This window comes from Gracilinanus agilis, chromosome 2 (assembly GCF_016433145.1).
Source record: "Gracilinanus agilis isolate LMUSP501 chromosome 2, AgileGrace, whole genome shotgun sequence".
NCBI lineage: Eukaryota > Metazoa > Chordata > Mammalia > Didelphimorphia > Didelphidae > Gracilinanus > Gracilinanus agilis.
This window is the reverse complement of record NC_058131.1, coordinates 452,451,475-452,468,790: the sequence shown is the minus strand read 5'-3', so window position 1 is coordinate 452,468,790 and position 17,316 is coordinate 452,451,475. Positions and strand designations below refer to the sequence as shown.

Here is a 17,316-nt window from a genome sequence, read left to right as displayed (position 1 = left end):
TAACTCTTGAAAATTTCTATGGGGAAAAATAGCAAAAAACAGAAGCAACAGGAAATGGTGAGAAACAAACAAACATATGCAAACTTCCACCCTAAAAATGGAAATTAATCTCAAGGTCTGGAAGAACACAAAAAGGAGTTCAAAAATCAAATAAAAAATGAGGTAAAGCAATGAAAGCAATACAAAAAGAAAATATCTTAAAAAGCAAAATTGGTCAAATGGAAAAAGAGACATAGAAATCAAATGAAGAAATAAGTGGATTAAAAACCAGAATTGACCTATTGGAAGAACAGACAAAAAGGTCCAATGAAGAAGAGTGCCATGAAAAGTAGAATGGGAGAATTAAGTTATGAGGAGTCAAGATGGCAGCTTAGAAGCAGCAAAAGTCCAGACCTCTAAAACCCTTCCACACCAATCAAAAACAAAGTGGTTCGAGGGGACAGAAAACCAAATATAACAACAGGACAGTGCTGGGGGATGCTCTTGCTAAATTCAACTTAAAAGGTATGCGAAAAAAAAATGCCTGAATTCTTGAACTCTCAGATTCAAGGAAAAGGAAGAAGGAAGGTTCTAGGACCCCTACCCCACCTACAGGGCTGAGTCTCCAATGGTGGCTAGAATCTGGAGTGGGCAAGGGTGCTAATCCGGAGGGAGTGCCTTGCTGGCCTACCTGTGCCAGGCTCACAGCATTGAACATAGGCAGCAGGGAGGCGGCTGGAGAAGAAATGCAGAGAGGGCAGCCTAAACACAGCCAAAACACTCCATCTTGCCCCCCCCCCCCTTCTCAAGGTTTTGGCCTTAGGGCACATCCAGTGGTGCAGATCAACTCCACCCTGGCTTAATCTTATCAATAGGGCAGATATGAAGCCTTCAGAAGGTAGGGAAGCTCAATCCCCAACACCCTTCTCCCATAGATTGCACTGAGAGTAGCTATGAGAATCCAGCTGAATCTGATCCCAGGACAAAGGCTGTAACCACTATAGAATACCTTGTGAACAGGGCTAGAAGCACAGTTCCCTTCACCTACACCTGCAGCTTCTGCTGCCAGCTGGGGAAGATATAACCTTAGGACTCATCAGTACCATCAGCCTAGCTTAATCAATCAGCAGAGCAGTGAAGAAGCCCCTTGAAGACAGAATAGCCCAAATCCACAGATCCAGCAAATAATCAAAGAAGTGAGATTACAGCTAATGACAGGGGGGAAAAGAAGGAAAAAATATGAGTAAACAACAGAAAAAGAAAAAAGAAATTATAATCAACAGCTTCTATCCAGGTAATGAACAAAGAGTAAATGGAACAGAGGAGGACCAAGAAAAAAACACAGAAACTCCAGCGAATTGGACACAGACTTTGGAAGAACTCAAAACACAATTCAAAACAATTAAGAGAGGCTGAAGACAATTGGGAAAAGAACTTAAAAAGCAAAATAAGTCATCTGGAAACAGAAAGTAGTGTCTTGAAAGCCAAAATTAACCAGCTTGAAAACAAGGCAAAAAAGATGAAAGATGAACTACAAAGAAAATCAGAGCAGAAGAAGGATGACCAAAATGCTTTAAAAATTAGAACCCAACAACTAGAAGCAAATGACTTCACAAAGCAGCAAGAACCTATAAAACAAAATCAAAAGTTTGAAAAAATTGAGGAAAATATGAAACACCTCATTGACAAAACCTCAGACATTGAAAGCAGATCCAGGAAAGACAGTTTAAGAATTGTTGGACTACCAGATGATCATAACAAAAGAAAAAGCCTGGACATCGTTCTACGGGAAATTATGCAAGAAAACTGTCCTGACATTCTTGACCAAGAGGGAAAAGTGGAGATAGAAAGAATCTACAGATCACTTTCTGTATTTAATTCCCAATTGACAACACCCACCAAAGAAAAAATATTACAGGCTGCTAAGAAGTCACTCAGATACCATGGAACCACAGTTAGGATAACACAGGATCTGGATGCCTCTACACTGAAGAACTGGAAGGCATGGAATATGATATTCCGGAAAGCAAGGGAACTGGGTCTACAACCAAGAATCAACTACCCAGCAAAACTGACTATATTCTTGCAGGGGAAAGAATGGTCATTTAATAAAATAGAAGACTTCCATGCATTCATAAAGAAAAGACAAGACTTAAACAGAAAATTTGATGCCCAAACAGAACTCAAGGGAATCACCAAAAGGTAGTTAAGAAAGGGGAGGGAAAACCTTCTTTAAGGGACCCAATAAGCTCAAATGACTTGTATTCTTATAATAAAAGATGATATTGGTAACTCTTAAAAATTATTGTTATCATCAGGGTAGCTAGAAGAAGTATACTTAGAGGGAACAGTGACAAACTGTATAGGATGAAATGTCAAAAATATATATATGTATATATGTATGCATAAATATATATATATATATATATATATGTATAACTAGAGGTTAAAAAAAGAGGTTAATACTAAGAGAAATGGGAAAAGAGACAAAATGAGATAAATTTATATTTCATAAAGAAGCACATGGTGGGAGCAGGGGAGAACACCAATACACTGGAAAGGTAAAGAGGTTGGAAACAGGAAATACTTAATTCTTACATGTACTGAAATTGACTCAAAGAGGGAAGATCAACCATATCCATTGGGACAGAGAATTGATTCATGCCCTAAAGAGAAGTAGAAGGGTAACAAATACACTGGTGGGGAGGGAAGCAATACAAAGGAGGGAGAGTGTGGGGGGTAGTTTAAAAAGACCCTAAAGAAAATAAGAGGGGAATAAGAAGGGAGAGTGGAGAAAGGGAAGTAAAATAAGGATGGGAATTAGGGGGACTGATAAAAAACAAAACATTGATGTAGAAGGAAGTTGTAAAAGAAGAAAGGGCAGGACTAGGAGAGGAAATCAAAATGTTGGGGAATACACAGGTAGTAATTATAACTCTGAATATGAATGGAATGAACTTACCCATAAAATGGAAGCAAATAGAGTGGATTAGAAACCAAAATCCTACCATATGTTGTCTACAAGAAACACACATGAGGCAGGTAGCACACACAGAGTAAAGGTAAAAGGCTGGAGCAAATTCTGTTGGGCATCAACTGAGAAAAAGAAGGCAGGAGTCACAATCATGATATCTGGAGAAGCCAAAGTAAAAATAGATCTGTTTAAAAGATATAGGGAAGGTAATTATATCCTGATAAAAGACAGTATAGACAATGAGGAATATATGCACCAAATGGTATAGCATCCAGATTTCTAAAGAATAAATTAGTGGACCTCACAAATGAAATAGATAGTAAAACTATACTAGCAAGAGTCCTGAACCTTCCTCTATCAGATCTAGATAAATCAAACCAGAAAATAAAAAACAGATAAGAGATGTGAAGGAAATCTTAGAAAAATTAGAGTTAATAGATATGTGGAGAAAAATAAATAGGGACAAAAAGGAATGCACCTTCTTTTGAGCAGCACATGGTACATTCACAAAGATACTAGGGCAAATGTATAAAAATATGGCCAACAAGTACAAAAAGCAAAAATAATAAATGCAACCTTTTCAGATCATAATGCAATAAAAATAATAATTAGTAAGGTTATATGGAGAGGCAAATTAATTAGAAATTTTAAAATTGGAAAATGAGGGGATGCCCTCTGGGGAATGGCTGAACAAATTGTGGTCTCTTTTGGTGATGGAATAGTATTGTGCTCAAAGAAATAATGAATTGGAAATATTCCATACGAACTGTAACAGCTTCTAGGAATTGATGCAGAATGAAAGGAGCAAAATCAGGAGAACATTATACTCAGAGACTGATACACTGTGGTACAATTGAACATAACAGACTTCTCTACTAGCAGCAATGCAAGAATCCAGAGCAAGGCTGAGGGACTTATGAGAAAGAAAACTAGCCGCATTCAGAGGAAGAATAGTGGAATAAAAACACAGAAGAAAAACAACTACTTGATCACATGGGTTAATGGGGATATGGTAGGGGATTTAGACTTTAAAATGATCACCCAAGTACAAATATCAATAATATGGAAATATGTCTTCATCAGTAACACATGTAAAACCTAGTGGAATTGCGTGTCAGCTATGGAGGGGATGGGAAGGGGAAGCAGGGAAAGAACTTGCATCTTGTAACCATAGAAAAATATTCTAAATTAATTATATAAAATTTTGCCAAAGAAGGAGAGAGAGAGAGAGAGAGAGAGAGAGAGAGAGAGAGAGAGAGAGAGAGAGAGAGAGAGAGAGAGAGAGAAAAGAAAAGTAGGATGGACCAAATGGAAAAGGAGGATCAAAAAATTGTGGAAAAAATTCAGTCTTTAAAAACTAGAATTGGGCAAGTAAAAGATAATGGAAAATTGGAACTAAGGTTAGAAAGGACAAATATTCTAATTTCTCAAAAAAGGGAAAACTTGATTGATTCTGATTCCTGGGAAAATTCTAAAATGGATAATTAAAGACATGGTTGTAGGACAGTCAGATGGATCAGTGGACTGAGAGATAGGCCTAGAAATAGGAGGTCTTGAGCTCAAATCTAATATTTAACACCTTCTAGTGGTATTACCCTAGGCCCGTGATGGTAAACCTATGGTATGGATACCAAAGATGATATGCAGAGCCTTCTCTGTGGGCACTCGGCTGCCCTTCCTTCCCTACTCCCCCCATCAGGGTTTGTTACTAGAAAGGCAAAGGGACTCGGGCGCAGCTGCTCCCCTCCCCCTCTCCACCATGCCTAACATTTTTTCACATCACCTGCCCCTCTTCCCAACAGCCCAGTTGGAGTACACAGAGGGTAAGGTATGCAGCAGAGCTGGAGAGGAACTGAGCTCTCAGACCACTCCCCTCTCCTTCTCTACACTTGCTGAGGACATTCCTCACTTCACCCACCCCTCTTCCCAGCAGCTCAATGGGACTGCTTTCTCCCTCCCCTGTGTGGGGCAAGGGGATGGGAGGGTGTTCCTGGCATTTGGTGGAGGAGTCACAGCACACGGTTTCTGGGTGAGTCAGGTATGGTGCTTGGTCTCGGGTGTGGGGGGTCACTCCATCCCTAAAATTTTTGTCATCACTGCTCTTAGGCAAATCACTTTTGCCTTACCCTTAACACTCTTCTGCTTTGGATCCAATACACAGTATTGAAGACATGTCTCATTCACTAGACGGAATTATTTCACACATTGTTAGATATTATTCAGGCAAAAAAGAACCCTTTGGTTATATAGGAATGGTCTGAGCTATAATATCAATTAAATTTTTAGGTTTTATTGTGTGAGCTCACCATATATTTATGGTAGGCTTAGACATTGATATTCAAACTTACTTCAACAACCATAATTATTGCTATTCCTATAGGAATTAAAGTATTTGCTTGATTAGCTATACCACATGGAGGTTTCATTAAATGAATTTAACTCATTTACTAATAAACTTACAAATACAATAAACCATACTCACAACTTTTCAAACATATTAGGATACTTCACTCACATTACACATCAAGCTTCACTCCTAATAAACTTACATATAGGCCAACACATTACTACCATACCAATTGAGCTAATCTGATACAAAAAAACAGGACCTAAAGGTCAAGCCAATCTACATTCTACAACATCTTCCTTAATTATCTCTGTTCAAAAGGGCTTAATCAAAATATATTTCCTGTTATTTATAATTTCAGTTATTCTTATTTTAGTATTCATAATAATATATGTCCAGAAACCACCTCTAAAACAACATAAATAGTAATAAATAAAATTTACTCTAATAGAGCCAAAGCCCATCCCTCACAAGCATATAACAAAGAAACCACTAAAATCTTGGCTACACAAAAACCCACTATAGAATCAAATAACTCAGTAGCTATATTTACCTCAACTTCACCAGACATAAAATATCATAAACTATATTAAAGCAAATAACAGCATACTAAAAGCCACAATATTTCTGATTCAAGTCTCGGGGTACTCCTGCATAGCCATAGCAGCAGTATAACCAAAACCCACTAATATTCCCCCCAAATAAACTAAGAAAAACCACTAATCCTAAAAAAAATCTTCTAAACTTACAGTAGTTGCACAACCTAGACCCACCACTGGCAGCTAAACTTAATCCATCATAAACAGTTGAAGGCTTAGAAGCAAAATCCACAAACCCAAAATTTTAACAACAACAACAAAAAAAGAAAACAATGATCATTTTTATTATTTTAGTATGGATTCTAACCATAACCTATGGTTTGAAAAACCATGGCATTTCAACAACAAAAGCCTAATGACCAACCTATGCAAAACCCACCCAATTTATAAGAACCTTCTTTCTTAGTCCTAAATTCTGTGATTTGGTGACCCTACATTATTAATGAAAGGTTAAGTTATAGTTTGTATTCAGAAAAGATAGTGTGCTATATCTTAGTATTTTCAACTTTTTAAAATTTAAAATGATTGAAGTATTGATATTTACACCTTTATCTGGGAAAGTTGCCTTTGTGGAACAATTCATTTCCTAAAAATGATGGAGAGTAGAGTGCTACCTTAGCAAATAACCACTGATATCTTAATTTAGGCTATGGGGGCAGAATACTTTATTTGATTGAAGTCTGTTTTGAAGGTACAGTTATTATGTGATTTGCATTAGTTTTTTCTACTTTAAGGACTTCCCGTTTAAAAAGTTTTTCTTAAAAGTCTTTTTTAGTTGATAGGAAAAAAATTTTAATGTAATGCTACTGATTATTTTCTTAACTACAGTATATTTTTAATAACAATAAAGGCATTTTCCCTTCAAAACTTTAATCAGAATAGTTTAAAATGACATAAAGAGGAACAAGAGAAAACCTTTTTCCAAAAAGAGATTATTTATTTTTATTACACATCTATAGTTTCTTTTTCAATACAATTACTCCCAGAGACATGTGAGGGGGAAAGTGAAGGGATGAAGATAGGAGGATTGGAGGAATGGGAGAAAGAGAGAAAGCTAGAGGAAGAGAAAGGAAGGTAGCGGTCCTCAGCCCCCAGTGGGGGAAATTGACCAGAGCCCTTCAGCGGCTCAAATCTCAAATGAAAAATCAGAGAGCAACTTAAGGATTTTTTGATAACTAGGTTTTATTTAGACTAGGAAAGGGAAGGTCTAGGGAAAACTAGGAGGTAAGGCACCAAGAGAGACATCAGGGTCTCAGGATAGTGAGCGGAACTTCCAGCATAGAGAGAGCTCCAGGGTAGAGAGAGCTATCTTCCAGGGTCAATAGAGCGAAAAGGTGCCAAACTTTCCCTTTTATCCTTTCTCTGACACCTCCCACTAAGGAAGTGGGAATTGTCAGGGGAAGTTGTAACAGAGAGAGTCCTTGGAGTTGTAGTCTTCCAGGGCTTATAACAGTTTCAAATGACACATTCCTCCCTGTGATCCTTTGGAAGACCAATCTCCCCAATGGATCATACAAACATAAATAAATTTACAATTACAATAAATAAAGGATATATATCAATAAAAGGGGAGAAAGGTAACAATTTTTTACAATATAAAGAAAACAAATGCCACTTCTTTTACAAAAATATTCAGGTGGCAGTCCCCCTTTTTCATAACAAAATACATACATGCATAAAACAAATTCATTTAAACAAAACAGATGAATTTAACAAAACAAATGAATTAACCCCCCCCCAAGTTCAAAATTTTGCACACCTGGTTGCTCTCTTAGGCTCCTGGATCAGCATGTGTTCTCCATGTGGTATTCACGGGCATCTCCATTTGGATTCCAGGAGGCAGTAAACTTCTTTTCCTAAAACAACCTAAATTCTCCATATGAAATAAAAATACATTCCCCCCTGAGGAGGATAGAAAGAAACAATGAAATCACAGAGGGATATATGGCTGAGGCAGAAGGTATATGAATCACTGCCAATTAAAATTTGTCAGAAAAATTAGCACAAAAAGCCAAATGACTATTGGATGAAAAATTCTAAACATCCAGTCCTAAATTTTATGTGGAAAAAATTATACATAAGAAAAAAAAAAGGAAAATCACACTAAGTCTTTGAATAATGTCCAAGTAAAGCAATCCATGTCCGACATCATGCACTTAACCACTTAGCAGCCAGGACCAGTCAACCACCATAGTAAGAAGTTTAGAAAAAGGACTAAATTTGTATTTATTAGTCTGATATTACGTTGTTTCTTCTTTTCTTCTTACATCGTTTCTTCTCAGGGATATAATATGGAGCCAGAGCAGCCAATTGTTAGGTACTTGACATAAATTTTCACAAGGATTGTGGTTCGAGGAGTCCTACATATTAATGTATGTTAAGCGTTGCAACCTCGATTCACACACTAGGTTCAAGTCCTTTTTATTGGCATAGAAGTCTCAGCAATCCTTGGTTTCTTTTTGACCTGTGTGCTCTTTTGGCATCATGCAGGTTAGGTACATGCTTCTTTGGCACAAGATAGATATCCGTGCTTCTTTGGCACTGCGTTGATAAAATCTGTGCTCCTTTGTTGATCCCATTTCGTCGAATCAGACATTTCATTGAATCAGACATATGTACTAAGTCCCATAATAGCAAAATACCAATGGCAATTTCAGTAGTCTAAGGCTTTTTGGGCAGGCAGTTATAGTTAGAACAAATGGATATACTAAACCTACACTAATAATCAAAAACTCTTTCAATTTAGATAACATGTGCTTAGAATACATAAATTTCACATGCAATTATAAAAAATGTGCTAAGATTTCAAAAGTATGTCTCCTATAATCAGTGACAATGAGAAAAAATGCATATGTATTTTGTAATTCATGTCACATAAGGAGGGGAGAATATAAAGGTTCTTACCCAAGAATTTAGATGCATTTCCTCTTAACTTAGTCATGATCCACAGTGTGAGTGCAAATGAGGTAAAACAATGGTGTTATAAAAGCAATACATTTAAGAAAATACAAAAATTTCACAAAAAGCATGAAATGTAAATCAATTCAAATCAAGTCAATTCAATAGAGGTAATATATGTTCAAATACAGTGAAACAACAACAATAACAAAATGGAAAAAATACAAAGTACAGATGTAGCAAGTCACAAATACAATCAATATTCAGTTTCAATACAGGTCAATTATTCAGTATCAACAGAAGGCACTCATTTTACATGGCTACAATGAATCCATGAGTCCTTCCCCCCAATTTTAATAGCCATTGGTGTAGTCAATAGGACCTGGAATGGTCCATCATAAGCAGGTGCAGTTGACCGAGTGCATTTGAAGTTCTTTACGAACATGCTATCACCTGGATTTAGATTGTGAAGGAAGAAGTCTATGGGGCCTGCCTGAACAGCAGCTCTAGAATTGTGGAGCTCTCGCAATTTGGTTTGTAATTCTTTGATGTACATGGCAGTGGTTGTATCCCCTCCCAACAATGAAGTATAGGCAGGGTTAAATGGCTGAGCCTGAACAGGTGGATGTCCAAATAGCATCTCAAATGGTGAGATGTACAAATCACCTCTGGGTCAGCTTCTGAGATAAAATAGAGCCAGAAGGAGAATTTCAGGCCATTTTAGATGAGTGTCAGTGCACAATTTGCCAATCATAGTTTTAAGTTCTTTCTTCATCCGTTCAACTTGGCCGGAGCTCTGGGGATAATAAGGTGTATGAAATTTAGGAATTATCCCCAGAAATGAATAAATTTGTCATAAGACCAAATCCGTAAAATGGGTTCCTCTATCCAAATCAATCCATGCTGGCAGTCCAAAACGAGGAATAATTTACTTTAGGAGGATTTTGGCAACAAAAGCCTCTGTGGCCTAAGCAGTAGGAAAGGCTTCAGGCCACCTAGGCAGCTGATCAACTATGACCAGGCAAAATTTATACTGTCCAGCTTTTGGCATAGAGATAAAATCAATTTGTAAGTGCTCAAATGGTGGGTAAGCAAGAGGACGTCCACCAAAGGCTTTGCCACGAAAAGCATGTTTATTGAAGGCCTGACATGTAGAGCAAGCTGTACATATTTTGGAGGCAATTGTAGTTATTCCATGTGCTACCCATACTCTTTTAACAGAGGCTACAATGCCTTGGGTGCCAAAAATGACCATGTTTATGAATGGACTAACAAATTTGGATGTAGAAATTTCTAGGGAGCAGGGGTTTGCCACCTGATGATACCCAAACTCCATTAACTTGCTTGGCTTTAAATTTCTTTTTCCATTGTCCCACTTCCTTGTCTGTATAGGAAAGGGATAGATCCAAATCATCAGTGATTATCAGTGCCAAAATGAGTTCAGGTCCTTCCAAACCCGCCAGCTTTGCTGAGGCATCTGCTTGGTTATTTCCCTTGGAGACGGGGTCAGTACTACGTGTATGTGCAGAGCAATGAACAATAGCTATGGCTTCGGGGAGCTGGAGAGCAGAAAAAAGTTCCATAATAAGGTTTCCATTAGCAATACATTTTCCAGCTGATGTCAGGAATCCCCTTTAAAGCCATAGCATGCAGATAGCATGATATAGGCCGAATGCATAACGGGAGTAAGTATAAATTGTGGCCCTCTTATCCTTTGCTATAATACAGGCATATTTTAAAGCTGAGTTCTGCTCCTTGTGCACTTACATTTGAGGTTAAGGAAGCTGACCACAGAGTGGCAAATTTAGTAACGACTATAGCTCCTGTTTAGCACATGCCTTCCCTCATAAAGAATGAACCATCTGTAAATAATATTAACTCAGGGTTGACCAAAGGGGTGTCCAGTAAATCACTGCAAGGTTTATCAGCAATGGACACTAAAGAGATACAATCACGTAAAGGTTCTCCAGAAGTTGGCAAATCAGGAGCAAGGTTGCAGGATTAAGAACTCCACAGCGCTTTATTGTGATATTTTCATTGTTCAAGAAGGTTATTTCATATTTTATAATTCTCTGATCTGTAAATTCCTGTGTCCCATGTCTCAATAACAATGCCTCAACCTCATGTGGGCACATTATGGTCAGAGGGCATCCTAATACTAGGTTGGCAGATTTAGTCACTAATAGAGCCATTGCAGCTACTCCTCTAAGGCATGGTGGTGCTCCTGAAGCTACAGGGTCCAACTGGGCCGAATAATAGGATACTGGGAGTTGAGCAGGTCCCAAAAGTTGAGTCAGAACACCTGAAGCAACCCCTCTCTGTTCATGGACATATAAAGTAAATGGTTTATCATAACTTGGGATGCCTAGAGCAGGAGCAGCCAGGATAGCTTGTCTTAAATTAGAAAGAGCTGTCAGGTGTTCTGTTTCCAATTTAAGTGGTTCAGAGACCGAATTTTTTGTAAGTGCTACAAGGGGTTTTGCGATTTCCCCATAGCAAGGGATCCACTGCCGACAGAATCCCGTCGCTCCAAGAATTGCCCTCAATTGCTTTTTTTTGACAGGAATGCTTACTTTTTGTCTATTTTCTCTATGTTTTGGTGAAATAAGACGGGACCCAGCAGTTAAAATGAAACCTAAATATTGGACCTTGGGGAGACACCACTGAACTTTGTCTTTTGAGACCTTATGGCCTCTCTTATATAGTTCCAAAAGGAGGTGCTTGCTATCCTCCTGACATGCTTCAGCATTTAGTGAAGCCAAGAGCAAATCATCCATATATTGAATTAAATGGCTGTGTTTGAATTTGATGGCATCTGTATCCTCATTTAAGAGGTGCGCAAATAACGTAGGGCTGTCCACGAACTCTTTGAAGCCATCAAGTACAGGTCCTCTGCGAACCTTTCAAGGTAAAAGCAAAGATATGCCTGGAATCCTCATATACAGGTATAGAAAAGAAAGCAGAGCACAAGTCTACAACTGTAAAGTGTGTCGCTGTACTGGGAATAGAAGAAATTATTGTGTTTGGGTTTGAAACCACAGGATGTCTTTTTATAATATGATTATTTACAGCTCTTAGGTCTTGGACAAATCGATATTGGGCTTTTCCATCTGGGCCTATTTTGGGCTTTTTAACAGGTAAAATAGGTGTATTGTATTCCGATTTATATGGAATTATTATCCCTTGTTCAATTAATGAATTTATCACTGAGGTAATTCCCTCAATTGCTTCCTTTGATAGAGGGTATTGAGGAATGGAGAGAGCTGGACCTCCTTTTGTCGTAATTTGAATGGGAACTTCTGATTTAAGTAGGCCTACATCGGAAGAAGATGTGGCCCAAAGAGACTAAGGGATGTCAGTAGGTTTTCCCAAGGTGGGAGGCTTGTTCACCTCTTGACTCTCTGAGAGAAGTACAGGGAGCAAATCAAAAGATTCCTCGGGTATTTCCAATGACATAGAGCCATCTGGATAGCAGGTTATTGTGGCTCTAAGTTTGCACAAAAAGTCTCTTCCCAGCAAATTTATAGGGGATCCAGGCATTAAAAGAAATGAATGTTCTACAGTTAGGGGTCCCATGCTTACCATGTGAGGAGACCGTTTTGGGACCTGTTGAGGTTTTCCAGATACGCCTACAACTTTTAGGGAGCAAATAGAGTCACAATCTGAATCAGGTGTGCTCCTCAATACAGACCTGGAAGCTCCAGTGTCCAGGAGACAATCATATGTGTTGCCAACTCTCAATGTCGCATGAGGCTCATTAGTATGGGAGCGGGCAGTGGATAGGGACAACAGGCAGCAGGATATCAGGGTCTGGAAAATCAAAAGCTGCATCCTCTGATTCCCATGCCCCAACCCCTCCCCCCCATGCACACCTTCATAATATTCTTGTAGTTCCTTGGGCTCCCTTTGAGGAGCATTAGCACCCTGAGTAGTGCATGGAAGAGCTCCACTTTGAAGGTACTGTTGTAGGGTCATTTGTTGTGGATTATCTATCTCCCTGATTATCAGTCCTGGAATTGTGATTCCTATAGTTATTGTTCTGATAATTAATGTTTTTTTAAATTAGTGTTGTTCCTGAAGTTATTATTATTGTTAGTTCTGTTCCTGAAATTGTTGTAGTTATTATTATTCCTAATGGTCTATAACAAATTCCTGCAATTCATCATTAAGTGGCCCTTCTTGTTACAACAGTGGTAGGTCAGAGATTGATAATTAGACCCTCAGAGAGGGCCAAGTGGTATTGATGTATTATCATCATGCCCTCTTTCCTGTCTTTCTATTTTATTTCATAATGATTTCAGTTCTTTTTGAATGGTATCCAATAGATCATTAGTTTGTACCTTTGTCTCTTCATGTCATTTAGTGACAAACACAGCTATTTTCTTTAATTCATCCAGATCCATTTCTGGCCATTTGGGACAATGCATCTTAAAGTAATCCTGGACCCCTTTGCTAGAATTGTTTACAAATTGTAACCTTATTTGTCATATTCCTTGCTCTGTTGATAAATCCATGTCCAAATATCTAGCTCCCAATTCAATAAGCCTGTCAATAAACTGAGAGGGAGTTTCATCATCATTTTGCGTTAGGCTATCAGATTTGGTCCAGTTGACTGGACATTCTGCACATTCTTTCATTGCTTTTAATATTACAGCTCTAGCATTATTTAACTGCAAATATTCCTCTGGATTGTTATAATCCCAATGAGGGTCCTCACGTGGCCAGTGTACTGCATTTTGTCCTCAGACCTTATTTACGTGAGAGATGATTTGGTTTCTTTCTCTCTCTCTGTTAGGAAGATCTTGAGTAATTTTTCCACATCCTTATAGGAAGGATTGTATTGGAAAAATATGTCTTCCATCCTTTTCGTTATAGCTATGGGTTCATCGTTATAATTTGGAACATCTTTTTTAAATTCTTTGGTATCTTGAGGAGTGAATGGAGTATGGTGTGTTAAATTTATCTCATCCCCAGATCTACCTAATATAGGCACTTCCCTTAAGAGGAAAAGGCCATCACAGGAATTGGAATCATATGAATCATAATCATAGTATGGTTTTGGTTTCTTTTTAGTTGTTTCGGTTATTATTGAGGCAGAACAGATCTTTTTAGGTGTTTGCATGCTTATCTCAGCAGTATTGGTAGGAACTGTTATGGTCTGGACCTGGGGTTGGTTGTGGGTTGGGAGAAGGGACAGGAGAGGACGTGGTGTCAGGAGAAGTAGCAGGGGAGGGAGGGTTGGCCAAGAGATGCACAAGATGCCAGAGGAGTTTCTTTACATCTGTCTCCCTTATTTCAGGAGAAATAGAACTTTCCTCTGTGAGTATTTCAGAAACAGCCTTGTGAAACTTGGAGTCAGATTTTTGAATTGGATCCTCTTTTTCCAGTGCATTGTGCATAGCGTATTTGAAATTGTCCAATTGGATTTGTACTGCTGCTTGGATCTGGACTTGCATTTTCCTATTTGCAGCCTTTTGCATCATCATATTGAAAATTAAGAAAACACGATTCCCTAGCAGCATCAGAAGGAGGAGGCAGTCCAATTTGGCAAAAGCCAAAAGATTTTACTGTATAGAAGCAAACATGTTGGGAGGCTTCTATTTGTTTATTTACTTAGCTAGCCTTTATTCAATTTGCTTTAATTCTAATTTTTTTTATTCAACTGTTTGTTCTTATTTATGTATTTGTTTTTAATTATTTGGTTTCAGCAGAAAAAGTTATTATTATTATTTTTTAATGTATTATTAATGTCCTTGGTGCTGCCTTCCAATGGCAAAAAAGTCGCACTGTTGGCGCTGTCCTTGGTGATGCCCTCCAGTGGCAGAAAGGTAGCACTGCAACTTAGCAAGGAAAAAAAAGGAGGGAAGCACATGTGCTCAGTGCTGGCCTCTAGTGGCCAGGGTGGTACTGCTGTTCAGTAAGGACATGGGGGGAGGGGGAAGCACAGTGAAATGGACAAAAGCTGCAATTAAAGCCGCCAGGCTGATAAGCAAGGTAAGTGGGGGTTTTTAATGTTTAGGGTTTTGGTATTGCCTTTTAAAAGGCAAAATCTCTCCAAGGGGAGAGATTGAAGCTAGTAGGTTGGTAGAAGGTAGAGAGGGATCTGGGTTTTCCCGCTGGTGGACCACTGAGGGCAGATCTTGCTTTCCTGCCACTGGCAGACCCCCTGCTGCATCTTTTGCTGCTGGCTGGGTTTTTCTCTAGGGGACCGGGGTTTTTGCAGGCTGGCTAGGTTCCTGGGTTGGGTGAAGGATTTGGGGCTTAGGTGATAGATTTGGATCTCCTGCCGAGGCACAGGAGCTGGGCAGGGGAAGAGTAGGGGAAGAGTCCAGGGTTTTTTTTCAGACACCTGCTAGGTTTTTCAGTGAGACCCCCTGCTGGGTTTTAGCCCAGCAGGGGTAAGGGGGATCAGGGTTTAGGTTCTTAGGCTGGGGTTCAGTGGGATTTAGATCTAGGAGCCTGGCAGGGGTTTAGTAGGGGAAGGGAACCCCCGCTGGGCTGGGTTTGGACGGGAAAATTTTTTGCTTACCTTTAGGCAGTAAGGCAGGCAGGATAGTCAGGAGACTCAGGAAGGCAGGTTCAGGTCCATCTGAAGGTCATTATAAACTGTGAGGGGGAAAGTGAAGGGATGAAGGTAGGAGGATTGGAGGAATGGAAGAAAGGAGAGAGAAAGGTAGAGGAAGGGAAAGGAAGGTAGTGGTCCCCAGCCCCCGGCAAGGGAACTTGACCAGAGGCCTTCAGGGGCTCAAATCTCAAATAAAAGATCAGAGAGCAACTTAAGGGTTTTTAATAGCTAGGTTTTATTTAGATTAAGAAAGGGAAGGTCTAGAAAAAACTAGGAGGTAGGAAGAAAGGGGAAAAGGCACTAAGAGAGAGATCAGGGTCTCAGGGTAGAGAGCAGAGCTTCCAGCATAGAGAGAGCTCAGGGTAGAGAGCTAACTTCCAGGGTTGAGAGAGTGAAGAGGCACCAAACTTTCCCTTTTATCCTTTCTCTGACACCTCCCACAAAGGAGTTGTCAGGGGAAGTTGTAACAGAGAGAGTCCTGGGAGTTGTAGTCTTCCAGGGCTTATAACAATTTCAAATGACACAGATGGGAGGTCCTGGGTTTAAATCTGGCCTCAGACACTTCCTAGCTGTGTGACCCTGAGCAATTCACTTAACCTCCATTGCCTAGCCCAATGATGGGCAAACTTTTTAAAGAGGGGCCCAAAGGAAAGGAAATGCTCATCTGTCAGTTTGTTTCTAAGGCAACTCTTGTGAAATTTTATTGTATTGTATCCTACTCATTGTATTTGTCAGATTAGGAATAATGTTGGGCCCCCAGATAGAACATTTCAGGGGGCCGCATCTGGCCCACAGGTCGTAGTTTGCCCATCACTGGCCTAGCCCATACCTCTCTTCTGCCTTGGAATCAATTTGTACTATTGATTCTAAGATGGAAGGTAAAGGCTTTAAGCAAAATAAATAAATAAATAAATAAATAAATAAATACCATTAATTGGCATATTTTTTATCCTAATCCATGTCACTCTTCTGTTCCAGAATTCTCAGTGACGTTAGAATAAAATACAAATCCATATGACACCTAAAGTCCTATACAGTTTGGCTGTAGCCTATCTTTTCCAATCAATTTTACGTTGCTACTTCTCACACATTTTATATTTTTGCCAAACTGGCTGCTTTGTATTTCCTTCGATGTTACTGCTTTATGTCTCCTCTTTGTTCTTCTTTCAGCCTGGAATGGTTTCTTCACTTCTGCCTTTTGATATCCTCTCTCTGAGGCTTAGCTACCTCCAACAAAAGATCTTTGCTGATTTCCCAGTCCCCATTAATTTATCCAAAAAAATCACTTAGGTCCTTAATAAATACTTATTAAATTGTATTGAATGATATTTATAATAATGATGTTTGTGACTTTTGTTGTATTTAAGTACTTTAATGGAAATCTTTAGAAGTATTAATAGTCTGATTATAATTGTATTTATGGCATTAAGAAGCTACAACTTTTTAAAATAAACCAGTTTAATACTATTCCAGCTTGGAGAAATTCAGCTGAAGTTTGCCATTTATCATTTCTGACTGAAGGAAGGACAGAATTCTATGGTCCTCTTCCCTGATTCTTACCACTTAGCCTTAAGTACATGAAGAAAGAGAAAAGAAAGAGAAGCAGAAACAATTTTTGAAGCACATTCTAGAAATTTTTTTTTTGTTGTTTCTTTGTTTTAGACCTATGATTTAATTGACCTAGAGAACTCTAGATGTGGAAACTTTCTTTACCAATGCAAATCAAGTGGTGCACTTTCATTTGAGTGAAGTCCTCGAAAAATTAAGTGATTCGCACCAGGTCATAACTGTCAGCATATGACTGAGGCAGGATTTGAACCAAAGTGCTTTTTAGGGATGTTTTAAATTCTAACTTTTAATTTTCTTTTTCTTTCATAACAGTCGGGAAAAATTATGGATCTGTATGGAATATTGTGGTGGTGGATCACTTCAAGACATTTACCATGGTACTGTA

The 17,316-nt window shown here is 38.8% G+C and overlaps 1 protein-coding gene across 1 annotated transcript in view; it reads left to right on the top strand.

The window, feature by feature from the left end:
• The window catches only part of MAP4K5 (mitogen-activated protein kinase kinase kinase kinase 5), a 232,703-nt gene that overhangs the window by 121,282 nt on the left and 94,105 nt on the right, over positions 1–17,316 (top strand). Inside the window, exon 5 of the mRNA XM_044664786.1 lies at positions 17,244–17,308. Coding sequence (XP_044520721.1) covers positions 17,244–17,308 — 65 coding nt within the window. The remainder of the gene's footprint in view (positions 1–17,243; positions 17,309–17,316) is intronic.